This window comes from Herpailurus yagouaroundi, unplaced genomic scaffold (genome assembly GCF_014898765.1).
Source record: "Herpailurus yagouaroundi ecotype Mexico unplaced genomic scaffold, PumYag 141, whole genome shotgun sequence".
NCBI lineage: Eukaryota > Metazoa > Chordata > Mammalia > Carnivora > Felidae > Herpailurus > Herpailurus yagouaroundi.
Genome location: NW_024412396.1, coordinates 1017523 through 1043022, shown reverse-complemented (window position 1 = coordinate 1043022; position 25500 = coordinate 1017523). Strand labels below are relative to the sequence as shown.

The 25500-nt window shown below is 55.9% G+C and overlaps 2 protein-coding genes across 10 annotated transcripts in view; one reads left to right on the top strand and one right to left on the bottom strand.

The window, feature by feature from the left end:
- ZNF219 (zinc finger protein 219) overlaps nucleotides 1-4633 on the top strand; it is a 14091-nt gene extending 9458 nt beyond the window's left edge. Inside the window, exons 1-5 of one of the 4 annotated variants that reach the window (XM_040476557.1) lie at nucleotides 7-297; nucleotides 1090-1181; nucleotides 1474-2881; nucleotides 3191-3322; nucleotides 3554-4633. In XM_040476557.1, the coding sequence (XP_040332491.1) occupies nucleotides 1176-1181; nucleotides 1474-2881; nucleotides 3191-3322; nucleotides 3554-4155 (2148 nt within the window). In that variant the 5' untranslated portion in view covers nucleotides 7-297; nucleotides 1090-1175 and the 3' untranslated portion in view covers nucleotides 4156-4633. Of the gene's footprint in view, nucleotides 1-6; nucleotides 327-823; nucleotides 1182-1473; nucleotides 2882-3190; nucleotides 3323-3553 lie in introns of those variants that run through there. The other 3 variants (XM_040476555.1, XM_040476556.1, XM_040476558.1) reach the window with 3 other exon arrangements.
- Nucleotides 4634-5095: 462 nt separating this feature from the next.
- Nucleotides 5096-23821, bottom strand: ARHGEF40 (Rho guanine nucleotide exchange factor 40). 6 transcript variants are annotated; one of them, XM_040476552.1, is made up of 24 exons: nucleotides 23644-23821; nucleotides 20893-21090; nucleotides 19059-20304; nucleotides 18754-18921; nucleotides 18505-18625; nucleotides 17821-17917; nucleotides 17629-17709; nucleotides 17395-17511; nucleotides 15966-16061; nucleotides 15769-15884; nucleotides 15267-15393; nucleotides 13513-13635; nucleotides 13267-13410; nucleotides 12163-12773; nucleotides 11796-12027; nucleotides 11369-11455; nucleotides 10578-10793; nucleotides 9692-9862; nucleotides 8291-8468; nucleotides 7421-7525; nucleotides 7050-7193; nucleotides 6415-6557; nucleotides 5776-5822; nucleotides 5096-5527 (listed from the first exon to the last, which is right to left on the bottom strand). In XM_040476552.1, exons 1-23 carry the CDS (start codon nucleotides 23644-23646, stop codon nucleotides 5781-5783), a joined length of 4566 nt encoding a protein of 1521 aa, XP_040332486.1. In that variant the 5' UTR covers nucleotides 23647-23821; the 3' UTR covers nucleotides 5096-5527; nucleotides 5776-5780. The 6 variants fall into 6 exon arrangements, 5 of the variants coding, with proteins under 5 accessions (XP_040332486.1, XP_040332485.1, XP_040332487.1 ...); XM_040476551.1 differs by lacking the exon at nucleotides 23644-23821 and adding an exon at nucleotides 22120-22602 and having other exon boundaries at nucleotides 6415-6545; XM_040476550.1 differs by lacking the exons at nucleotides 5096-5527; nucleotides 23644-23821 and adding an exon at nucleotides 5535-5647.
- Nucleotides 23822-25500: the final 1679 nt, after the last annotated feature.

Genomic DNA, 25500 nt, shown 5'->3' with positions numbered 1-25500 from the left:
CCCATCTTCTCAGTGCTCTTCTCCTTCCTCAGAACTGGAGCTCTGCACATCCCAGGCCCAGGGAATTTCAGCCTGGAGAATTTTAACCCTTTCCTGCTCAGAGCATGTGCTGAGCCCCTATCTGTGCAGATGGCCCAGCCCCGCCCCCCGTCCCTCACTCCAGCCTCTTGAGCTCAGAGCCAGTGTAATCCTCCTCTTGTGTGAGGGAGCCTCTCCCCTGCAGAGAGGAGGAAAGCCTGCCTCGGAACAGCCCTGGACAAAGGGGCTGAGATGCCCCATCAAACTGCAGGCTCCAAGGTTTGAAACACGGGGATGAATCCTATCCGGTATTTGCAGTTTTTAACCCCTTCCCCAGGCCAGCAGAGCCCCTTAACTTCCACTCCTCCCCCAACTCTCTCTTCATTCCCTCTCCCTCTGGCTCTCTCCCCCTTCATGCCCCTCCCCCTCTGTCTGTCTCCAGACTCTCTGCTGCTGGGAGGTGTTTCTCTCCCATGCATGAATGAGTCTCTGTAATGAATGGAAATGAATGGATCAGGAATCCAGGCGGAGGGAGGGAGAATGAGGGGGAAAAGACAGGATAAGGGCAGAAGGAAGGACTGTGGAGTATGGAAGGTTGTTTGGCTGGCTGGTCAGTTAGGGGTCTGAGAGCAACTAGTCCCACTTGGATAACTGGGGAGTATGGCAGGCCCACCCCATTTGCTCATCAAGCTGTATAGCCCGACTTAAATGAGAGAGGGGTGTATTGTGATGGTTTCCACCACCAGGGGGTGGTGATGGTGGTGGTAGTTGGTGGTGGTGGTGGTGGTGGTGGTGGTTAGTGGCAGAGGTGGTGGTGGTGGTTTGGACTAAGCATGTAAAATGAATAATTTGGGGGAAGACAGCTGGGTTATCAGGGAGCCTGTGGGCTGGGCAAATCAAGGAGTACAAGTTTTGAAGATAGTAGTCCCCTCCTGTCTCAGGATACAAGGAAGGAGAATGAAGGGATAGGTTTCAGCTAAGAGTGCTAAGAGTATGGGGTTGGGGGTGCCTCTTTCCACTGCTGAAAACCAGGGCTCATCTTTTCCTCCAAATCTGTCTCCCTTGCTTTAGCTCTTCAGCACCTGTTGCCTTCACTAGCAGCTTTTCCTCCTCCTCTTCCCTGCACTCCCAAGAACCAAAGAATGTGAAGGGGGTCCATGGAGGTGAGTGAAGAAGCTCTGGCTTGAACCTGCAAGTACTTACAACTATACTCCTCCCCCTCCCTGTTTCTCTCTCTCTCTGACCTCCCATTATTAGAAGTTATGTCTGTGGCCCCAACAGCTCAATTCCCATTCACATCCCACCTCCCCCACGGTGAGTGGGAAGGGCACTTGGTGTTCTTGATTCAGGCCCCAACCCACCCTCCCTCGGGTGTTCTTCTGGCCTTCTGCGCCCTTGCTTTTCCCACAGCTCTCCCTTCTCCACCCCTTGCACTGTTACCATCTTTTTTCACAGGGCTCACGTCCCCGTGCCCCGGGCGGCCACTTAGCGCCCTCGCCGCCAGCATTCGACGGCGAACTGGATCTGCAGCGCTACTCCAACGGGCCAGGCGTGAGCGCCGGGTCTCCAGGGATGGGAGCAGTGGGCTGGTCCGAGAGTCGCGCAGGCGAAAGGCGCTTCCCCTGCCCTGTATGCGGGAAGCGCTTCCGCTTCAACTCTATCCTGGCTTTGCACCTGCGGGCGCACCCGGGCGCCCAGGCCTTCCAGTGCCCGCACTGTGGCCACCGCGCAGCGCAGCGGGCCCTGCTGCGCTCTCACCTGCGCACGCACCAGCCCGAGCGCCCGCGTAGCCCGGCCGCACGCCTGTTGCTGGAGTTGGAGGAGCGTGCGCTACTGCGCGAGGCCCGGCTGGGGAGAGCCCGAAGTTCAGGGGGCATGCAGTCCACCCCTGCCACCGAAGGCCTGTCGCGGCCCCAGGCTCCTTCGTCGTCCACTTTCCGTTGCCCTTTCTGCAAAGGCAAGTTTCGCACCGCGGCGGAGCGCGAACGCCACCTGCACATCCTGCACAGGCCCTGGAAGTGCGGCCTGTGCAGTTTTGGCTCCAGCCAGGAGGAGGAGCTGCTGCATCACAGCCTGACGGCCCACGGAGCTCCTGAGCGCCCCCTGGCGGCCTCCTCGGCTGCGCCCCAGCCTCAGCCTCCACCCCAACCTGAACCCAGATCGGTCCCAGAGTCTGAGCCGGAGCCCGAACGTGAGACAGCTCCCGTCCCCGCTCCTGCTGCTCCCGAGGACCCCCCAGCACCCCCGGAGTTCCGCTGTCAAGTGTGTGGCCAGAGCTTTACGCAGTCCTGGTTTCTCAAGGGCCACATGCGCAAGCACAAGGCCTCCTTCGATCACGCGTGTCCCGTGTGTGGCCGCTGCTTCAAGGAGCCCTGGTTCCTTAAGAACCACATGAAGGTGCACGCCAGCAAGCTGGGCCCGTTGCGTGCCCCGGGTCCTGGTTCCGGGGCGGCCCGGGCCCCTCAGCCTCCTGACCTGGGCCTGCTGGCCTATGAGCCACTGGGCCCCGCGCTCCTCTTGGCCCCAGCACCCACTCCGGCAGAGCGCCGTGAGCCTCCGAGTCTCCTGGGCTATCTGAGCCTGCGAGCTGGCGAGGCCCGGCCCAATGGTGAGGGCGCTGAGCCTGGGGCTGGCCGCAGCTTCGGAGGCTTCCGCCCACTGCCCTCCACTCTCCCGGCCCGGGCTCGCCGGCATCGCGCCGAGGAGCCAGAGGAGGAAGAGGAGGTGGTGGAGGCGGAGGAGGAGACCTGGGCCCGGAGCAGGGCGTTGGGCCCTCTGGCTTCACTGCATCCCCGCCCAGGCGAGGGGCCAGGGCACTCTGCGCCTGCCGCGGGGACCCAAGCAAGGTCCACCGCCACGCAGGGTATGTAAGGGGTCTTTTCTCTCCAAGGTTTCCACACCCTGGGCCCACTCTGATGCCACCGCTGCCCTCCTGTCCCCTCCTTTTAAAAAGACCTGTCTCTTAATTCTCCATTTTTTTTCGCTCCTGGAGGCCACTTTTCACAGGCACAGCACCACTCACAACAAATCCACCCCCTCAGGTTCCCTCAAATGTACTGTTTGCTTCTGGGCCTGGAGGGGAAGGAATCCTAAAGGGTGGGTGTGGGGACACATGGCCCCGATAGGGTTAGGGCAAAGGGCCATTCTGACTTCCTTAATGTGTGTATTGCAGAAGAGAATGGGCTGTTAGTTGGAGGGTCCCGGCCTGAAGGGGGCCGGGGAGCCACAGGAAAGGATTGCCCCTTCTGTGGAAAATCTTTCCGCTCAGCGCATCACCTTAAAGTGCACCTGCGAGTGCACACAGGTGAGGGGACCAGTCTCTGGGGTGGGGAGGGGATTGGAGGGCAGGAAGAGAGATGAGAGGGGTACCAGATCCGCTTGCTGCTTTGTTAAATCAGAGGGGGTGGGGTGGCAGTGTTTTTTTTGTTTTTGTTTTTTCTTCTTCTGGTCCAGAGGGGTCTGTACCTAGAGCGAAATGTGGGTGGGGGTGAGCGGTGATTGTGCCTCTGTGACCCTGTCCCACCCGTTTCTCCAGGCGAGCGCCCCTACAAGTGTCCGCACTGCGACTACGCGGGCACCCAATCCGGCTCGCTCAAGTATCACCTGCAGCGCCACCACCGAGAGCAGAGAAGCGGAGCAGGCCCCGGACCGCCCCCGGAGCCACCGCCCCCTTCCCAGCGGGGTTCCGCACAGCCGTCGGGAGCCAAGACGGCTCCGCAGCCTGCGACCTGGGTGGAGGGCGCGGCGAACCCCCGGCCCCCTTCGAGCGCTGCGCCGGGGTCCCGTCGGAAGCCTGCCAGCCCCGGGAGGACCCTGCGCAACGGGCGAGGCGGTGAGGCCGAACCCCTGGACCTGTCCCTGCGGGCGGGGCCAGGAGGCGAGGCTGGGCCGGGGGGTGCCCTCCACCGATGCCTCTTCTGCCCCTTCGCCACTGGAGCGCCTGAGCTCATGGCCTTGCACCTGCAAGTGCACCACAGCCGCAGGGCTCGGGGCCGCAGGCCGCCCCAGGCCGATGCGTCCCCGTCCTACACCCCTGTACAGTCGGGAGAGACCCCTCCCAGTCCTCCGCAGGAAGGGGAGGAGGGCCCCGGGCTGTCGAGATCAGGAGAGGCGGGGCTGGGGGGACAGGAACGGTAGGGAGCCCTCTTAGGGGCGGTTAGTTTAGTGAGCTTACCCCGCGGGAGCGGGGGAGCGCTAGAGGTAGTTGGGTAGAGCAGCCAGCAGGGGGCAGCGTGGGACCCATATCCCAGCCCCAGGCGGACCAGAGGTGGAGGGGGTGGAGGGCGTAGGAGGGTGGGCGGGCGCTACCCACCCAGCCCAGGGGAGTCACAGTGCCTTAGAAGTGGCAGGGGTGAGGATCAAAGAACGGGGTCCCAGGGCTGGCAGAGGGCTGTGTCCCTGTTGAGGAGCCGCTCTGCCAGTCTTTGCTGGTCCATAGGCGTGAGAGTTTATTTTTGTACAATGGGTGGGGGTGGGGGGCACTGTACCCTTCTAGCCCCTTCAGGGGCCCTGTAGACGTCGCTATTTTTGGTACGATTACTGTCATCCCTGTCGCAGAGTTGTGTCCCCAATAAACAGGTGTCTTGAGGCACAGGGCACTGTGTCTGTCTGCCTATGTCCTGTCCTCCTTCAGCCATTTTGTTCAGAAATAATTCACTTCAGGCACTTAGTAATCACACCCAAAGAGCTTAATGAGAAATGAGGAATCTTGGGCTTTACCCTCAGACTTTTGGCTTCAGCAACTCTGGGGCAGGGCCAGGAATTAGCATTTAACAAGTAGCCTAGGAGATTCTGATGCACTGTGGTCTAAGTACCTCATTTTGAGAACTGCTGGACTGTGCTGGATCCCAGCTTGACTGTGACCAGCTCAGCCTCAAGAAGTAGGTGCAGTGAGAGAGGAGAAACTTCAAAGGGTGCACTGAGCCTCTAGGCGCCACTGTGAAGAAGCACATTCTCCTACACCCAGGGCCTGTACGGGTACTGGGTACCTCGAAGCCTTGGTTTTATTTTCTGTGTTCTAGTTAGTGGTTGGGGAAGGGGAAGCGCTCAAGTTAGCAGGATCACCTCAACGCAGAGGTCTGCTCTAGCTCTGCTGAGACAAAGCGTGAGTAAATACATTTAATATAACAATAGTATTATAATAACAGTAATTACATGTATAAAGTTTGCAGTTCCCCACCCCACCCTCCCATAATGGTTTGCATAGCTCTGTTTCCTGTGACACCCCAGAATGGAGTCACCAGGAACAACAGCTGACCTGGCAGAGATGAGTGTTCTCAGGGAGAGTCGGGGTGGGATGGGACGAAGGGGAGAACTCAGGCTAACAAGGAGCCGTGTCCTGGGAGTATGCAGCAGCCCAGGATGGGGCAGGACTGGATGAGGGATCATACTCCACCTCCGGAGTATGAAGGCAAGCAAGTGTGGTCACTCTGGTTCCTGCAGGAAGGCACTCGGCTGGAGAGCGCTAGAGACAGCAGCAGGGAAACACGCCGGTCCTTGGACCTCCTCTCTGTCCAGGAAGCAGAGGAAAGGAAGCATTCAGTGCCCTTCCAGTCCTCCACTATGTCCCACTGCCATCCCAGCCCAAAATGTGCTGAGAGGGAGGCTGGAGCCAAGTTCTCCGTCTTCTCTAGAAGCCAGGAGAGAAGAGGGAGATAGGTTGGGAGAGGGGAGAAGCTGACTTCCAAGCAGCCAGGAGGAGGGCAGCACGCACAAAAGGGAAGGCATGCTGGATGTAGTGAAGGGGTACGGACTCACCCAGGTCACAGAGGTGTAGTGGGGTCGCTCAGGGCTCGGGCATGACTCTGCAAGGAGAGGAAGTGCAGTGAACTTAAAGGCTAAGGAAACGTCCTCTTTTCTATACTCCTCCCCATCTCCTAAGCCTGCCAATTCACCTCTCTGTCCTCCTCCTCAAAGTTCCTGAATTTTGCTGATTTAATCCAAGTCCAAATGCTGTTGGCATTACCCCCTTTCCATCCACTCCTGCACTATGCTCCTTTTTTTTTTTTAATTAAGTTTACTTTTTTAATCAAGTTTACTTATTTATCCTGAGAGACAGCATGAGTGGGGGAGTGGCAGAGGGAGACAGAGAGAGAATCCCAAGCAGGCTCCATGATCCGAACTGAAGTCAAGAGTCGGACTTTTAACTGACTGAGCCAGCCAGGTGCCCCCTATGCTCTTTACTTAAGATTCCTTTTTACTTCTAACCTTGATGCCTCTCAGCCAAGCCTGTGGGAGAGGAGGAAGGCAGACTGGACAATATATACAACCTGCGGTCTTGCTGGGTGCACAGGCTCATTGGTTCCCACTGCCCCCGTGGGTTGAATGATCAGAATATCCCACCCAGAAAGTGGCTGAAGAGATCACCCCATTCCCAGCCCTAACGCAGGGACTTACCTGCCGGGACAGCCCTAAGATCCCTCCACTGGCCAGAGTGGGAGTGCTGCTCCCAGGGTGGGGGGGTTGCAGGCTGGGGCTGTTTCTTGGTCCTGGGGACACATCTCCAGAAGAGTCAAGTGTTTCTGGGGCTGGAGGGGAAGCTAGGGTGAGAGCAGGGTATAGAACCCCTCTAGATTACCTTAAGCAACCAAGCTGCTCCATCAGGGAAGAAAAAGCTCCATAGCAACAGGAAGCTGTGAGTCACCATAGCAATCCATTTGCAAGAGAACCCCCCTACCAAGAGGCAGGAAATTGTCAGCAGCATCATTAGAGCAACCAGGGAAGAAGCGACAGGAAACTATAAGGATTGCCGTGGTGAACCAGGAGGGTACAACAGGAAGCTGAGCAGTTTCCATAGAAACTCAAGGAGAGCTAGAGAGAGAGGTACAGAGGAAGTGCTTCTTAGCAACAGGCTGCTGTAAGCATTACCCTAGCAACCAAATGGAAAGCTCTTTTAGCAATGGGGAAGCTGTACATAGTTGTCATGGCAACTGGGCTACTTGGCTAGAAAAAGGAATTGCTTAGCAGCAAGCAGCCTGAATATCACCACGATGACCCAGCTGTTGAGAGCCACCCCTTGAGAGGTGCCTCACCCAGGGAAATTTGCTTGACGTCCAGATCCCAGGCCTCCTCCTCGACGCGGGCAGGCAGGGAGCAGGCTCCCGGTGAGAGGCCGGGAAGGGAAGGGCCGGCATGCTCAAAGGATGACACGGCCACGGAAGCCCGGGTGCGGGCGGCTGCAGAGAGGGGGGGTGGTGGTGGGGTGGTGGTGTGGGAAAGCCCTCCCGGCTCTCTGAAGTGACCCTCAGTCTCATAGAGGGCCTCCCAGTCAGTCCCACAATTTCTGGGAGGACATGTCCACTCATTACCCTTCCTTACTTTTCCACCATGCCTCCCCACTGTGCCCTCACTCTCAAGGTCTTGACTTCTGGGGGCCACCCCCCCCCAGCACTCTGGCCCTCACCTCTTCCAGTGAGCAAGGCACTCAGCGTCCGCTCCCCAAGGGCTTTGATGTCCAGGAAGGGTTTATTCCCAATGCCCATGGAGACCATCTGCTGCACTCGGAGCTCTAGGGAACAGAGACCCTGTTACCAACCTCCTTCAGCCCCTCTTCGCTCCAAGCCCTAGCAGTGGAATGGGAGACACTTCTTTTGCTCCTTGCCAATTCTCATTCATCTGGTATCTCCTATTACTCTTGCTGTCGACTGTTACTACACGGATGGTGATGGTGGTCCTAGACTTCCTCCTCAGACATCCGTCTCTTGTATCTTATTTGTTGCAGTCTGCCTATTTGGCATTCCACCCACCCACCTTCTAATACTCACCTTCTGCCCTTTATTGTGGACATTAAGAGCAAACCCCTCATTTTTACATACATTTATAGTTTACCAAGTGTATCCATATATATCACCTTATTTAATCGGGCCTATCACACTAAAATGTAGCTGTTACTTTCCATTTTTCAGATGAGTGGAATGAGGTTCAGAGAATTATAAACAAAAATCCAGCCAAAAAACCCCAAAAAGAAACACACGTACTGGTCTAGGTCACCCAGCAAGTACATTCTGGACCCTAGGTCCAGTGAGCTGTCCCTCATTCCCTTTTGCCCCGCCATTTGCTCTTGCTTTCCTGAAATTGGTAGCTTCCTCTTTCCTTTTGGTACACCTTACACTAATTTCTATGTCAGCAATCTCTCTCAAGTCAGATCTTGAATCATCTCCGAAGTCATTCTTTCTCCATCCCACACCCTGTTTCCCAAGTGGTCTCCACATGCTCTGGCTAACCTGCCATAACCTTGACCCCAAGCACACCCTCCCCTGGCCCTGCCCGGTACCCTTGTTGTGGGCTGCTTGTCTCCACAGCAGCTGGGCAATAGAACTGGTCCACTTGAGTTTGATCTCTGGTGAGGCTGCCTGCAGAGTGTATGCCTCTCGTGCACGCCGCCGCCGAAACCACAACTCAAAGCAGAGGCCGCTGTCACCGATGTTTTCTGTTAGCCCCATGTCAGCAGTCTGAGAAAGAGCGGAGGAGAGTGGGTGAAGACAGAGTGAATCCTGGCTAGATGGTACCACATGGAAAAGCACTACACTTAGCTTGGCATCTGGTGGATGTTCAGTAAATGTTTGCTCAACACCTACCATATGCCAAGTGCTCTACATGTAGGCTTCCTAACAACCATAATTTACAGACGGGGAATGCCCAGAGACAGGCAGCAGCTTGCCCAAGGGTTTATCACAGCTTAGCAGAGAAAGAGGGTTCAAACCCATGTCTACATTATTCCGAACCTAGGCTTTTTTCCCTATACTGTACTCGCCCCTAAAGAGCTGGAACGAACGTAGGGGAGGAAAGTTTAGAAACCCTTAGAATCATGCCGCACTGCCTGACCTAGGCCTCTAGGTCTATTTTATTTTATTTTATTTTATTTTATTTTATTTTATTTTATTTTATTTTAAATATTTATTTTGAGAGAGAGGGAGGGAGGGAGAGAGAGAGAGAGAGAGAGAGAGAGAGAGAACGTGCATGTGTGGGGGAGGGGAGTCTTAAGTAGGCTTCACGTTGTCAGCACAGAGCCTAACGTGGGGCTCCATCCCTCAAACTGTGAGATTGTGACCTGAACTGAAAACAAGAGTCAGGTGCTTAACTGACTCAGCCACCCAGACATCCCCTAGATATTTTATTTTTAAGTAATCTCTACACCCAATGTGGTGCTTGAACTCACAACCCCAAGATCAAGAGGTGTATGCTCTATTGACTGAGCCAGCCAGGTGCCCCTAGGATTAGAGGTCTCTACCGATGTTTATCTGAATACCAAAGCTGTTTCCTGAAGCAAGGCCTCCCTCATCTTGGGTTCAGTTCTACTTGTTCCATCAACTCAAGATATAGATAGATAGATAGATAGATAGATAGATAATAGAGTCCTCTCTCCTGACCCCCAGGGACCACCCCTAACTCAGAAAACATATATTCTTAATGGAAAGGTCCTCCTCCATTCTGGGTTGGAATGCCTCATGAGTGTCCCACATGAATGATAAGGAAAACCCCAATGACAGTAACAGGAGTTGCTATCACTCCCCCAACACCTTAACCTGATGGTTGATTAAGGTCAAAGCCTGTTTTAGATGATGCAGATTCTGAACCTCGGTTGGGGTTGAATGTCCAAAACATCTTGAGTTCTCAAGAAGAGCATGGCTTCTTGTCCCATCCCTCTCCAAATCTCCCCTTTCCAGCATTGTACCTTAAAGGCCTGCTTGTAAACAAAGGTCTCTGACCCCCCCTCAGCGCCCTTGAGCTTGCTGAACAGGAGGAGATGCTCAAAGAGAAAGACATGGCGAAGGCACTTCTTTCGACCACAGATGACAGTGAAGGGGTCCCGGTGCAGGAGCTGTCCCTGCTCCTTCAGATCTGTCTGGGGAAAGGAAAAGGAAAGATAATTGGCCTTGGAGCCCTTTGAGTATATTTTGTGGGGAGTAAAAATGAGATTTATAGGGCAAGGGGCCTAATGTACTGGTTCTCAGGCTGAGTTAGGAAATCAGTGAGGGCCTTGACCTAGAATCCATCCATGGTCACCACGCACAGTGCACCTGACCTAGTAACATAGCCCTGCCTTTCCAGACAGAAGGTACGCTGTATAGTAGGGTTATAGCCTCCCCCTCCCATAGTGTGGTTACAGGGTTATAGTGGGGAAATCTTTGAACGTTGGGGATAAAGCACCATTCTGACCCAGGAAGAGAATCAGCAAAGAATTGAAGGGGAAAGAGGTCTATCCTATAGGAGGCAGGTTCCCTACCTATTCTGGAACTTCTGGGCTAGAAAGAAACTAGGTAGGGGAGAATAACGTATGTATTGGGTGTTGAGGAAGAACAGAGTAGATAAGGAAAGAGAAGAATTGGGAATGGAACAGGAAAGCACATGGGATGTCAGGCAGGACATAGCTTCTTTATTTATAGATGAGGACACTGAGGCCCAGTGAATTTCAGTGACTTGACCAAGGCCATCTAGCTGATTAGGAATTAGAGCCTGGGCCCTCTGACCTTGAGTCTAGTTCTCTTGTCACCAGCCACACTGCATCTAAGGCCACAAGGCTAGACCGTTTGAACTGGAGTGATGAGCCACGGCCTTACCTCGCAGCCACGCACTGCCTCCACGGCCAGCAAGTCTCTGCCACGGGTCTCCTGTTCCCGGAGCAGCTGCACAGCAGCCCCAAGAGCCTGGCGCTCAGAACTCAGTTCAGGCCCAGCTTCCCTTAGGAGCTCCTCCAGGAGCCGCCCATACCGAGCAAGCTGCTCCAGGGGCTGCTGCAGGGCGCGGGGCAGGTAAGGGCCACTCTCTGTGGAGCCCTAGTTGGGGAGGAGACAGACAGGGATGAGGAGGGTGGGGGCTGAGTTCTGTAGGGAAGGTAGATGGTAGTCCAGGCTTTCAGGGGTAGATGAAGCCCAGATACAGCCAAAGGTAAGATGAAAACTTTCCCCAGGAAGAAAGCAGGTAGGGGGCCTGCAGGAGAGTCAATCATCCTCTATCTTGAAGGAGAATGAAAGAGGAACACAAATTATCCCTTACAGTCTCTGGCTTTTAACTTTAACATCACTTTCGTATCTTTTGATGTAAAATCTTTTGATCCTCAGAGCACTCTGTGAGTTAGACAGAGTGTATATTGTACCCATTGACCAGATGCAGAAACAGAGACCCAGAGGAAATCAAGAGTCTTGCCCAAAGTCCCTCAGGATAAAAATGTATGCTCACTTGGCTCCCAGGCTGGTGTTTGTCCCACCCTCAGCAATTCTGGGAGCTTATTAGTAGGTGATGTTCCTGGGCACATCCAGGAAAGCTTTCTTTCCCTGAGAGACTTTGAGGGTGGCATGGTTTGGGTACTCTTGACCCCTCTCCTTCTCATGAGGGCTGGAGCAAAGGTTACCTTGGTTGGGGGGCCAAGTGCAGCCAAACCATTCTCCAGTTTGTGTCGGTGCTTCACATACTGGGCATAAAGGCTGAACTGGTCCCCCTGTGCCAGAAGGGAAGAGACAAGCCATTATCTGGTGAGAGACAAGCCTCTCCTTTTCCTCCTCCCCATCCTCACTACAGCGCAGAGGAGAGACGGGCCACTGGGTCTGCCTAGGAAACGACCGGCTTCCATGTAGTGAGTGAAGGCCAGGCTGCACTTGAGGACAGGGACACAGGCTAAGGAGATCCAGAGGGGCCCAGAGAACAAGACTGGGCCCCAGAGTCTCGGACCACATACTTTGGGAGGTGGCGGGGAATGGATACTGAGAAGGAGGGACAAGTGGATGGGGCTGAAGCATGAGAAGGGAGAGGACCTGGAAGAAGTTTGAGGGGTCACTCACGTGGCGAAGAAAGCAGGCCCCAATGCGCAGGGGGTGGGTGGCGCAGCCCTGAAGCTCCCGTAGGAAATGTGTCCGGTGGAAGCTGCGAAGCCTCTCCCGCGTACTCAGGGCGGCAGCCCAGGCGCCCCTCAGTTCAGGAGTCAGCTCAGGCCCAGGTGGCACTGGCTCACTCAAGGTGGCCACATACTCTTGCTCACAGGCAATCAGCTCCGACACCAGACGCTGCTGGGCGCTGCAGGAGCAACAGGAAGTAGTGTCAGAGGAGGTGGGGGCACGGGAGGGAGTCACCACCTCCAATAACTTCGCAGTCTTTTCCTGCTGGGCCGTTGGGCCTGCCTCTTGGGCACTGATTGGCCTGGGCTCTCACCTGATGCTTCGCTTGCGCTCCATCCGGGGGGTGCCTACTCCCCAGGGCCCGTCTGGACCTCCAGCTCGGCCCAGCAGCACATGTTCCCGGGGTGAGCACGTCCTGTCGACCACCTCAGTACTGGTGACTTCCAGGCCTCGGATCAGCACGGTCCTTGGAGACCTGCCCTCTGCCTCTGGAGCCAAGTCAGGGCCCTCCTCTTCACAGTCCTCCCCACAGGGCGCCAGGGAGCAATGGGATGGGGCTGCACGTGGCCCAGGGCTGCTGGGGAGCAGCAGGGAGCTAAGGCTGGGCGAGGGGCTGTGGGGGCCCCGGGAGGCCCCTCCGCTGCTGGTGCTGTCTGCCCGTCGTCGCCGGTGGCCCTGTGGACTCGCCTCCTCTCCCAGGTGTTGCTGAATCCTCCTCTCCAGCTCTTGGCAGCGGGCCCGGCAGCGGCCCCATTCTCGCAGGGCTGCAGGGCTGCCCAGGTCCAAGGCCAGGGCCCGCATCTCCTGGAAGGTGCCGGCGCTCGGCTCCGGGGCCCGCCGCAGGGCCAGGGCTGCTAGCACTGCCTCCCGACCCGGTCCCGCTCCTGCCAGCCGAGCAGAACCTTCATTCACCCATTCATGTGCCTGCCAGGCCAAAGTGGGTGGTCGGGAATGGGGAGAGAAAGAATGAGGTTCTGTGCCACTTACACATGCTGCCCAATGACAGCTCCTGTCCTCTTTTGCCGCTGGCTTCCCAGTGCCCGTCACCCTCTTAGTCCTCTGAGAGCACTCCCTTCACTATCCCAGCACCACTGCCTAACCATGTCACTCCAAGCTGGTACAGAGACAGAGGGGCCTGGATGTGAGAAGAGCCAATACTTACCCCGTGTTTATCAGTGGCAGGCTCTGTACTAAGTGCTTTTATATATTACCTATGTCGTCCTCACAGCAGCCCTGTGAGGTGGGTGCCTATGGAGGCATGCTCAAGTTTAGAAACTTGTCCCAGGTCACTCAGCAAGTGGCAGAGCCAAGAATCAAAGGAGATGGTCTCCTGAGTCCCTGCTTTTAGCTACTACCTGATCAGCTTCTCCATGCAGAAGGCAGGCAATGGTGGGCCCAGAAGACGATCTGCACACACCTGCTGGAAGAAGCGCTGTAGCCGCAGGGCCCGATGGAGGCCACTCTCAACCTGCTCCAGCCGCTGTTCAAAAACATCCAGAACCTTCTGGGAGGTGGTGTCCTCCTCCAGGGCCAAGGCCTCCCGGGCCTGGGCCAGGCGCTCCTGAAGAAGGAAGGCTGAACTCAGACCCCATTCTCAGGCCTAGTCAGTCTGCCCCTCCTTCCCCGCGTGCTTCTCCTCACCTGCCCCTCTCCCCCTTCTCACCTGAACCTCAGTGCTGAAAGCCCGGAACTGTAGCTCTGTCTCTTGCAGGGCAGACAGGGAGTCCCCAGGCACAGCAAAGCTTGCTAGCTGCTCCTCCCCAGGGCCTGAGAGCCACTGTAGCACCTGAGACAGACAAGGGGGCACAGCAGGGCCGTGAGGGAGAAGGCGGCCATGTGGTGGGAAGGAGAGCTGAGATCCAGCTCCAACCCCACCACCCTAATCCATGGACCCCTGGGTAAACCATTTCATATCAGCTGTAGTGTGGGAACGGTAACATTGGTTGGTAGTAGTTCCCACAAAGGTCTAGTGAGAGATCATTTGTAAAGCACAAGAAGAAGGGGAAGCTGGGCTGGCAAGGAGCACTGAGGGAGGAGGATGAGGGCTCCAGGGCTCTGTCTGCAGGTGACATAGATAAAGCTGGTGTGTGCCTGAGGTGGATGAGGATCCTCTGGATAATGGAGGGGGCTGGGAGAAGTTTCACATTCACTGAGTCCAACGACAAGTGGGCAGGGGTCCCAGGGGCCTGGCTTGGAGAGACAAGACAGTGCACGCACGCGTGTGTGTGTGTGAATGTGGGTGCGTGTGTCCACCTCTAGTTGCCTATTATGGCGATCTAAGGACTCTCATATTAGTTCTGGAATATTTAACCAAAAAGGGATGGTAATATTTTCTTCTGAAGAAAGGCTGGAAGCTGGCATAGGACAGCCTGAGGAGAAGTCTGAGAATGTTCCTAATAATTAGACCCCAACCATAAACACTTCTCTGTCCTTTGTTGAATTCATGTGGTCATCCCAACATCCTTGAGAGGTCAGTGTCATTATCATCCCCATTCTAAAGATGCAGACTTGAGAACTCAGAGACACTTCAAGATCTGTGCAACATCTCATTCCTAACAGAGCTAGAACTCAAGCTGGGAACTTTAGACTCCAAATCCTGCGTGCTAATGGTTTTGAAATGGGGAAACAGCTAACAAGCAAGCAAACAAACAAACAGTAAGAGACACAACCCTTTGGATACTGGGATGGAGGAAGGCACTATGTGGAAACCCCAGAAAACAGAAAGCCCTGTCCCCCACTTTGACATTGACCCTGCGATGACTCTTCCCCTGATGCCCACATGCAGGTCCATGAGGTGTTCACTCACCATGCCTGGAGCTCTGAGGGAACAATCAGATTGCAAACCACCCCCATACCCTACATGTTAGAATAATCCCTGTGGGGCTCTTAACCCCAGGAGAATAATGAATGTTCAGAAAAGCCAGCCTTATCCCTGAATCTTCCCCACATAAGAGGCCTTAGCATCTTCCATTGACCTCTCCTTCCAAGGTGGAGGAAGCTGGGACCTTACCAGCCTCAGGTTTGGGGAAGACATTGTATAAAGAGTTGAGGGAGCTTGGGTAGAAGTGTAGTTAAAGAGCTGGTACCAAGAGACATTTATTATTTTAAGCTAATAGGCACGCTAGAGTCAATCAGCTCTTCCCAGAATCCCCTAGGGCACCCAAGCATCTCACAGTCTCTAAGGATTCTTGATCAAAGATCGACAGTGGGGCGGGGGAGATCTGGCTTCTCTTCTTTGCTGGTCCTTAGATGCTATCTCTCCCTTGTTGAATCTCACACTGACCAGACCATCCTCCAGGGTGGGGTGAGAAGAAGGAGGTTAGGAGAACACTATCAACCATAAATGTCAGCAGAAAAGGGAGTGCTGGAGGCCAGGCTCCCGGGCCAAGTAAGAGAGGTCTGGGGGTCCAGGCCCACCTGCTGGAGTCGGTGTAGACGCTGCCTCCGCTCCTGCTCTTGTACATGCAGGTTGGAGAGGCGCACGAGCTGGTGAATGGCTTCATCCACCTCCTGGTACAGTGTAGCGGGGCCAGGGCCCTCCAGCCTGGGGAGAGGGGCAGAATGAACTATTGCCCTTATCAACCCTTCCCTGCCCCCACCCCATTCCATCCTTGCATCTTAGTATGAGATGTAGCACAGCATCGTGGGTCAGATTACAGGCCTGGATTTGAATCCTGACTGAATTACTGACTAATCTTGGCCAAGGCATTTAACATTTGTCATCCTCCAAATCCGTTTGTAATCATAACTAGCACCTAGGGATGTTATGTGAAAATTATAATAAGTGGAAATGCATACTCTCCTGTCCAGATACCTGCTCAGTAAGAATTATCTGGCAGCTAAGGTTTATTGACAGCTCTCTGCTGTGTCTCCACACCCGCATGTCCACCCGCCCGCCCCCTCCCACCCCCCCTCATACTTGCTGCTATGGGTGGAGCGCAGCCTCATCAGGATGGCTCCCCCATCCCTCTGCAGCTCCGTCAGTCGGGGATCTGCCAGCACCTTCTGTAGGGGCTCAAGCATTCCTACAGCCTCCTGGGGGCAAGGAGCAGTTGAATGTTGGCGTTCCACTAGAGAGCCCCCATCCCAACCCTTTTGTCCCATCTCGTTTCCTACCTCTCCTTCTGGCTCTGCGGCTCCCTCCAGCTCCTCAATGGCTTGCCGCACAGAGCACAGCACACCTTGACACAGAAGGCACAGCCTTGCCACTTCCTGAAACACACACACAGGGATGGAGGTGGGGCAGTCCCAGAGACTCTTACGGAGACAATGCTCAGTTAGTTTCTGACTTTGTTGTTTACTAACTGTATGACATTAAGCAGGTCCAGAAACCTCCCTGAACCTCAGTTTCCTCAACTGTAAAGTGAGGACAAGACACACAGGATTTTGCGAGGTTTAAAGAGATGATGCCAAGTAAGCACTTAGCATGGGACTGGTACAGCATACAGCGTAGTAAATGTAAGTCTCCTTTTCCTCTGTGCGCTAGGTGTTCACCCTATAAAATGCTCCTTTCTGCCTGTTCAGACTGACATCCCCTTTGATGCATAGTTTAGAGACCATGTTACAAACCCTCTTTCATACTTAGCTCAGATCATGTTCACCTGTCTTTTCTTGAATATTCACAGCACTTAGATTCACAGAATCAGAGATTATATCACAATTGCTCTATTTTTTGGTTGAAGACCCTGAGGCCTGGATGTTGGTGCAGGGAATAAGTGCAGAAAGGGTACCATCTCTGGAAGTGGGGTACAGTAATTTGTCCTAGGTCACATGGAACTAGAACCAGACTTCATGACTGTCAGCTCGTTCCAGAACCCCAGTAAAACTACCTTACACTCTTCTCCAATAGCTTCTTACTTATGTCCCATCAAAAATCATATGCTGCTTGATATCACATTAAGAACCTGTTTAACAGGGGTGTCTGACTGGCTCATTCGGTTAAACATCGACTTCAGCTCAGGTCACGATCTCATGGTTCATGGGTTCGAGCCCTGCATCAGGCTCTATGCCGACAGCTCAGAGCCTAGAGCCTGCTTCAGATTCTGTGTTTCCCTCTCTCTCTGCCCTTCTCCCTCTCAAAAATAAATAAACATTAAAAAAAAAAAAGAACATTTAACATACTCCTCTCATCTCATGTCACTGGTAGCCCATGGTACATGCTTAATACTTTGATCATGGGTTGTGAGCCATAAATACTTATTGAATTGAGGGGCCTCTGGGTAGCTCAGTTGGTAAGTGTCCGACTCTTGATTTCAGCTCAGGTCATGATCTCACAGTCTGTGAATCGGGCTCTGTGCAGACAGCACAGAGCCTGCTTGGGATCCTCTGTCTCCCCCTCTCTTTCTGCCCCTCTGTGCTCACATACTCTCTCTCTCTCAAAAATAAACAAACATTAAAAAAAACAACCTTATTGAATTGAATGGAAAGGAAATCACTTTTTCTCAACCCCATGGTCATGTCTCAGATCTGCCCTCTCTCTCCCAGAATTTTCTGACCTGGGTCATTCCTGGCTCCCAGTGTCCTGGGTAGGGGTGGTGAAGCTTACCTGGTGTGTCTCTACCCAGTAACTGGGCGAGGGTTCCCTGTGACCTCCCAAGTCCCACGGCAGCTCCTCTGGCTTGGCCACTCTTTTCAGATCACTTTCTGACACCAACTCAGCGCCCTGTAGACATGTGAAGGCAGGGGATTCTGGCCTGGCCACCCAGGGGTTCAGGGACCAGCCTGGGGCTCTTCTCTCTCCACTATTAAGGGGGACTAGTTGGGAGTGAGGAGCTCAAACCTGAAGTCCATAGAATTCAGTCAGAGGGTCATCATGAGTGAGAAGCAGCAGACGCTGAATGAGAGGAGGGTCTCCTGAGTCCTAAGGGCAAAGAAGAATAGCCCTAAACTGTGGGCAACTGGGTGCCATTCCAGGCCACCAGGGAAGGGTTATGGTCAGGAGAAATACCTGTGTCAAGAGGTGGTTGGTTACCTGAAGTTGACTTAGAACAGGAATGAGTGCTGGAGGCAGTGGGGGTGCCTTTCGAAGGTCCAGCAGGATGGACAGCCCCAATATCTGGAGATCAGGCCTGTGGGGGCAGAAGAGCCAAGGAGGCAGTGTGTATGCACCTGTGTGTGTACTGAGGGGATAGTGGCCCGGGGTCTGTCTTTACTGTTACTAGTTCTCAGGAGAAGTTAGTTCCTGGTACTTTTGGGAAGCAATGGGCAAAAGGCCAAAGTGTGAGTTTGTGTCCAAGAGGCAGTGATCTAGCATTCAGGAGTCTGTATTCACATGGCTACTAAATCATAGGATCATGGTCTGAAAAATTAGGACTTCAATGCTCTGGAAGGGTGTGAATTCAATTTCAGTCCATAGCATGATGCCTACTAGGTTCTTGGGGCTTAGTAAATAGTTGTTGAGTGAGTAAATCAATACCCCGATAATCTAGGTAGTGCCTTAGGGTATTGAAAGTCAGCAATGTTGACTTTGAGGATTGATGAAGATATCCTGGAGGTTAGAGGTCAGCAAGGTCAGCAGTCAATGACTTAAAAATGTGAGGGGTGAGGAACTAGGTATCCTAGACGTCAAGAAGTCAGTGTTCTGAGAAGAAAGGAGGCCAGGGTCCTCATGACCGGGAGGTTAATGTCCAGGGTGCCACTGCTGGGCCTCGGTTACCTGAGCAATGAGTGGAGGTAATGAAGAGCAGTGCTCAGCATGTCTTGAGAGGGTGGGGGTTCTTCAGGAGGGCATGGTGGGGTAATGGTCAGCAGAGCTCGCCCACTCTGGTCCATCCCTCCTGAGGACACAAAATGGACAGGCTGTCCTGGCTGGGGGCAGGCCTTGGCTGCCTCCCATCCACCCTGCCTCCCTCGACAGCCCACCCTGGTTGCTTCTCTTTCCCTCCTAACACTGATGCCCACTGACCAGTCAGGACAAGGAATCCAGATGCCATCAAGTCCCAAGCTACATCCGGGTCATCAGAGATGGAGACTGGAGAGGCCTCTTCTGGGACACTGTCCCCTTTCATTTCCTGCACAGCCTCCAAGGGTGGTGTTGGTGGGTCTGATGGAAGCCCTTCTGGACCTGTGGGTCCTGCACAGACACAAGCAGAGCTGTTGGGCCCGAGGTGGGGAAGGTTCTGGCTGTCAGGTTCCCAGCTCCTCCTCTAGCCCCCTCCCTTGGCCCAACCTAGGCTGACCCTTGCCTTACCGGCTCTGGTGCCATCTCACCTGCCATGCATACTAGGCTGGGGCCCTCCTGCTCCTTCTTTCTGGCCGTCTCTTCTATAGGTCCACAGGCTTCTGGGGGCCGAGACTCTTTTTTGTCTGCTGGTCCGAGCTCCTCTTTCAGCTCAGACTCTGGCTTCTCTGAGCCTTTGTGCTCCTCCTCAACCGGGCTGCATCCTGGAAGCTCCTGCTCATTTGGCGGGGGCAGACTGACATGGACTTCCTGATGGCTGGACTCTTCCTTGTCCCCAGGGCTCAGTGGAGCACTGTCCCCTCCTCGGCTAAGAGCCCCTCTGCCTGCAGCACGTTTCTTTCTCCTGTTTCCTTTGCCTGTTCTCCGAGGGGTGCCGGGTGGTCCTTCAGCCCCCTGGCCTGCTCCTCCCCCAACCTCCCCTGGCCTCAGGGGGCAAGATTCAGAGGATTCCCCCAATGTCTCTGCTGGAGACTCAGATACCTCTAGGGCTGTCGCTTCTGGGAGAGCCTCAGCTGCAGGGGGAGACCCGGGGGAGGCTCCAGTGCTGCTTCCCTCACCAGGTGGGCGTGCCCCATCCTGGTCCCGGGCCCCCAGACCCTTCTGGTGCATCCAGGCCCGGTGTCTCCTGTGCCGGCCCTTTCCTCCAGCACCCTTTCGGGTGGGTACCGTCCGGGTCCTGGAGAGGCCCGAGGAGCCCTCAGCATCTGTGGGGCTCCCCCTCGCAGGCAGTGTCACTTCCAGCAGCTCCACGTACTCGCCCTCGGGTCCTTCAGCGGGGGCATTGTGCCCATCCCCAGGACTCCGGGTGCCCAGGGCCTCCTCAGGGAGTGGAGGGCTGGGGAGCCCTGGGGGTCCAGAGGGCAGCTCGGGGGGCAGTGTGCTTGGCCGATGTCCAACCATGAGGCCTCCTTTGTGCACAAATCGTGGGCAGATGAGCTCTGCCCAGGGCAGCCGCTGAATGCCAGAGGGCGCAGATAGTAGGCAAGTACTGAGGCGACCTGTTGGCCGGTCCTTATTGATGCCTTGTAGCCACTCAGGTGTGAATAGGTAGGCACAGGCCTCATTGGGCACAGGCAACTCCTGTACCCGCCCGCCCCCTGGGGCCAGGCACTTGAGTGCCAGGCGGGGTGCTTGGGCTGCTGAGGGCACCACTTGCAGGTAGAAGTCTCCTGGACGTAGCAGCTGCCAGGGCAGGGCTGCAAGCTGCACCACCACCTGCTCGTGCAGGCAGAGGGGCCAGCCCTCATGGAAGAAGAGGAAACCGCTGTACTGGGCCTGGGGAGAGAGGTGAGACTACGCTCAGGCCCCCGCTGATGAAGCCAGCAGGAGAAGGCAGTTAGAATGGGACCACCCTAGGCAGGGCTGGCCTTTGGCCTGATAGGTCACAATCCCAGGGGAGCTGGAGGGATGGTCATGTAGCAGAGGAAAGGATTGGGACTGTTCAGTTTTCTGCTAGTAGGAAGCTTCTCTAGCAAACGAGTTCCATGCGTGGGAGGGTAACAACTGAGTCATTACATATGGTATGGTCAGCAGATGCCATTGTCTTGGAGGGATCAGAGACTCTTAGGAGTCTTAGGAGTCTTTATATCGGCAGAAGTGAAGGATCTCTGTTGAGTCCTGTTTGGGGGAGTTAGTATCTTGAGAAATCCATATGAGGGGGGAAATGTCTGGAATTGGGTCTGATGGGACTGTGGGAGTTGATATTTTTTTTAGGGGTCAATATGTGGGGAAGATGAGTATCTGTGTGCGTTAGTATCTGAGTGGCCTGTGCCTCTGGGGGCCATCAGTGTTGGGAGCTGGCGTAGATGGAAATTAGTCTGGCTAGTCTCTGAGGCGAGACAGTGGGTCTTAGGGGCCACTCACACAGGCTTCCTGCTGGACCTTGGCAAGCAGGTGCTTGGCGGGCACCAGGAAGTCCAGCGTGTACCTCAGCGCGTCCTCCCGATAAGTCCTCTCCACCACCTGGAACACCTGGCCCAACAATGTGGGGGCCGTTGCCTCGAAGGGCGGATACAGGGCGGCCAGCGTGCTCTGCACACAGTCTTCCACTGGCTCGGGCTCCTGGGAGAGATAAGACGGGCTGCAGATCCCTGGAGAGCATGGCTCCTGGTATGGGGCTGGGAGTGACTCCCAGGGGCCACCTCATACACATTATGTGCTCAGAGAGGACACTCAGGAAATGGTGGCTGAATGAGCCTGGGATGGCCCCGGTGGGACTGGATCAGTCAGAGTGCACAGGACTAGTGGTGTATTCCACACTGGAGCTCTGAGACGTTGGCTTTGGAGGGCCAGGGAGAATTTTTGGTGAATGTCTCTGATCTCAGGGCCATTCCTGGTTCTTGAGTTGGGACGATTGCATAGGGACTCCTCAGGGAGAGGCAGGCCTCTGGGCCACCAGAAGATTCAGTGATGGCTGAGAGAGTTCTGAAGGGTGGAGAGCTTTCACACAGCCATCCTATAAGCCCCTCCTCACAGGGTCTACCATCTGGGGAGCTCCATCTCAAGTGGAGGTGCCACCATCCATGAACAATCATCTCCTAGAGATGGTCATTGGGTGGGAAGAAGGAGGACTAAAGGGCTGTCTGTGACGTCTTTCTAGCAACCTCTTCCTTCTCAGAGTGGCTCTAAAGGTATCACCCACTTCCCCACATGTGGGATTGGGTTACAAAGAACGGGGTGGGTACAGCTGAAAGAGAAAATAGTCACAAAAGGGACATGTGGGGAAGGGAGGAGGCTTCGATGTTATGTATTTTCTGATTCCAGTAGGACCTCTCCACCAACTCCACCTGTAGCCACTGTCTCAAAAGACTCAGCCCTGCTTTCTCTAAATTTGCCTCCCTAGGTGAATCAATGGGTATCTTTCTCCAATGTGTACCCTAAACAACCACTCCTCAGGCTATATTCCTTTGCAGACTAATTTCTCTTTCAAGATGGCTTTGAAGTTCTTTGTATCAGATTTGTTTGCTCTAAGTGGGCAAGGGGATGCTCACTGCCGTGTTCATCTAGTTCTTTATGACCACCCTCCCCCCAGTCTTGTCTTTGCTCTTCAGACAAAACTGCATATTTTACCAGTTGCCCATCTGTCCTGACCCTCTGAGAAGCCAGGGCAGCCACTCCGGAGTCGGACATTCAGTGCGTCAGCGCGGAGACCCAGCCCCAAGGTGTGTGGGCGAGCAGACAGACCCCCCAGTGTTCCGGGGACCCGGCTAGCGGCTAGCGCAAAGAGGGGCGGGGGGAGGTGGGAGGGTGGGAGAGTGGAGGGTGGCGGGGTGAGGCAAAGTGGGCTGTCCGATCGGAGGCCAGGAGGGGGTAGCTAGAGCTGGAGCAGCGAGGCAGCTGCAACCCATTAGGGGCGGTGAGCTCATGGCTGAGCGAGAGTCTCAGCCACAGGAAACTGCAGCGGCAGGAGGGGAGGAGGGGTCTGGGGTGGGAGGCGGCGGGCAGGAGCACAGAGACCGGGCCTCCAGTCGGCCAGGACCAAAAAGGAGACCAGAGAGACTGAGTCAGCTCTCCCTGGCCCAGTTCCTCTTTTTTCTTGCTCCAGCCTCCCTGCCAGGGGGTGCCCTTCCTTCTGTAGAGAAGCAGCCCCGGTAGTGCTCCTCCCCCCACCTCCTTGCAGTGAGCGCCCCCTGGCAGGGCCTCCCCCCTCCTCCACTCTTGCAGTGAGCGCCCCTTTAGCCTTGTACCTCCCACCCCCCTGCAGTGGAGTGGGCGCTCTCTCTGGCAGTGCTCACTACTTGGAATGATTCTTCTGAGAGAACTTCTGGAGTGAAAGTTCCCAGAATAGTGTCCACTCCTGTTGGTAGGGGCTCCCCCTTAATAGTGCCACCCTGCTTCCTGTGTCCTAAGTTGCTGCTGCCAGAGTCTCCTACCTCCTGCGGGGAGCTCCCGCTAGTGCTCCCTCCCCTCTGCAGCTGAGGACTCTAAGACAGTGCTTCTGTTCCCTGCAGCGAGAGCCCTGGGGCACTCTCCCCAGACGCCCCCATCTCTTGTCTGCTCTGGCAGCGTCACGCCCCCTCCCCACTCTGTCCACTATCTTGAAGCAACCCGTCTTTCTCCACGGGAATTTCCCTCTTTGGCCACGTCCCTGGCCCCAGCCCAGCCACAGCTGTGGCCGGTCCCCCAGGGCCGGATGGGTGGGCCCAGCTCACCGGGCTGGGGACTGGGATGGAAAATGGTGGTTCCAGGCAGGTCAGTTCTCATGACCCGAGGCCGGGCCCCTTCCAGGGCCACTGCAGCACCAACCCGCAGGGGTCTCCCGCGGGTAAGGAGCTGGGACCCGGAGGGGGAGGGAAGATCCTGCAAAGGAAGGCACAGGTCGGGACAGAGGAGGGCGGAGGGAGGCGTGTGGACTGGGGGAGCGACCAAAGGGAGGATGGGGGAGGGGGCGGAGAAGAAGGGAAGAAAGAGAGTGAGAGCAATACCCGGTGGGGACAGAGCCAGACAGTGGGGCAGACAGACCAAAGAAAAGAAGGGGGGGATGGGCGGGAGGAGAGTCCCAGAAGCGCTCGACAGACCAAGGCAGGCGCTGGAGGCACTGGGCTGGGGGCTGGCGGCCCCGAGCGGGCTGCGCTAAGGCAGAGGGGGACACCGGGGCTGCGACGCCGGACTCACCATGGCTCGGCGCGGGGCCGCGTCCGACGCTCGGGCGGGCGGGGCCGGGCGCGCCGCCGCCTCCCTCCCGCCGCTCGCGTCTCGCCGGGTCTGGCTGGGGGACAGCTCCGGCCGCGGTGGCGGATCGGCCCGCCCGGGCTCCCAGGCCGCGGGGCCCCGCCAGGGAGGGCCGAGACGGCCGCCCCTCCCCGCCCCGCCTTTCAGTGCCCGCCTCCGCCTCCGCGCCGGACCCCCTGCCGGGACTCCTTCTCCCGCGCGGAGCTTCTCCGCGGCTTCCCCGACGCCCCAGCAGATCTGCCTCCCTCTCCCGCAACGCGCTTCCTCCTCCGCCCCGCCCTCCAGTGGGCAGCCCCGACCCTGGCCCTCGGACGCCCGCCTTGCCGAGGATGCCCCTCTTTTGCCACCGCCGCCTCGCTCCCTGCGGGATCAGTTTAGCTTCCGCAAGGGACACTCCAGAGGGTGGGGCGTGCGTGAATTTTCTGGGGTACCTAGCCTAGGACTGGGGTCCTTTGGCGGCCGGCGCCTCCCGTCTGTAACTCGCCCGGGAACCTGTACTCCCCGTGGTTGCCAGACTTCGGCAGCACCTGGAGCTCGGAAAAGACCCCCAGGCCCCTGCCGACTCTGGTGGAGCTGAGGGCAGGGAAATCAGGGGATTCCTTCCACCCTCCAGGGGCTTGCCCGCCCTCTTTCCCTCCCATCTCCTTCGGCCTCGAGCCTTCTGGCTCCGACAATGGGCTCCTCTGTGCGGCCCGGGGAGGGCGGAGGCGGGGGGGGGGGGGGATAGGCGGAATTAGGGAGCTGGGAAGGCTTGGGGTGGGGGGTGGGGGTGAACATCGTGACGGAAGGGGAGCAGGGTCTTCGGATCAAATCCTCCTGCAGGGGTGTGCACTTTGGCAGACGTTTTCTGAATTCTTTCCTCCCTGCCCCTTCCCCTCTGCATCATGTCTCTCCATTTTCGGCTGGCGGAGGGAAGGCATCAGACACCCCGCCCCTCTCCCCGAGTCAGATCCCATGATTCGAAAGACCCTTCCTTCTTATGGGGGTGGCGATACAAGTCTCCCAAGGTCGCTAGGGCTCAAGGCGGTGAGGATGGTTATCTGGCGCAGCAGACAAAGAGGGGTAGTCTAGTTAAGAAAGTTCTAGTCTCACCCATTCTCCACTGCGTCTGGATGTGAAATGAAGCCCCTGCTAGGGTTTCCCAGGAGAGCAGGGGAGGCTTAGGCATAGACGGGAGGTGCTTTTGTTCCTCCTGCGAGCGGGCAAAGGGAAGCCCTGTAGGGGGTGGGGGTGGGGGGCGGCACTCCCCAAGGGTGGAAGTTTGAGAGGAGATCGGAAAGCTAAATAGTCCCCAGAGAGGGGCGTGAAGGCATGGGCCACTGCGGTTGGGGGCTGACGTTTGGAAAACGTCCTGCCAGTGGGTGCAGCACCTGTGAGGCCAGGAGGCTGGAACCTCTGGGCAGTGGTTGGAACCGCTGGAGAGGAGGGCGTCGCCTAGGTGATGAGCTCTTCTTTCACTACCTCTGAAAGCTAAACTCCATCCTTTCTCCACTCCACTGGGTCTGGAAAAGAAGAGAAATTGTTGATTCTTCTTGGAGACAAGAAGATCCCTCTGCTCCATGGTGTCAAAGAAAAAAAAAAAAATCGAGGGCAAGCAAACTTTAGTGATAATGTTCCCAGCAGAGTTAGAGGTAGGGAGCTGGAGTTCATTTCCACCACTGGGTTATGGGCCCTGAAGTCAAGGAGACTCTCTGGCTTCCTTGTAATTAGTGCTGGGGAACTGGGAGAGTGAGATTTTGCTACCCCCTGGTGTCCACTTTATAAATGCTGCCCAGTAGCTGGTTACAGAGGCCAACACTT

Excerpts from the sequence above, each read along its gene's own strand:
- ARHGEF40 (XM_040476551.1), bottom strand. The coding sequence starts at position 22,158 with ATGTCCGACTCCGGAGTGGCTGCCCTGGCTTCTCAGAGG. Across the intron at positions 17,512-17,628 it reads CTGAATTCTATGGACTTCAG|GGCGCTGAGTTGGTGTCAGA; the intron begins GTTTGAGCTCCT and ends ACATGTCTACAG. Across the intron at positions 7,526-8,290 it reads ACAAGCAGCCCACAACAAGG|AGCTCCGAGTGCAGCAGATG; the intron begins GTACCGGGCAGG and ends TCTGTTCCCTAG.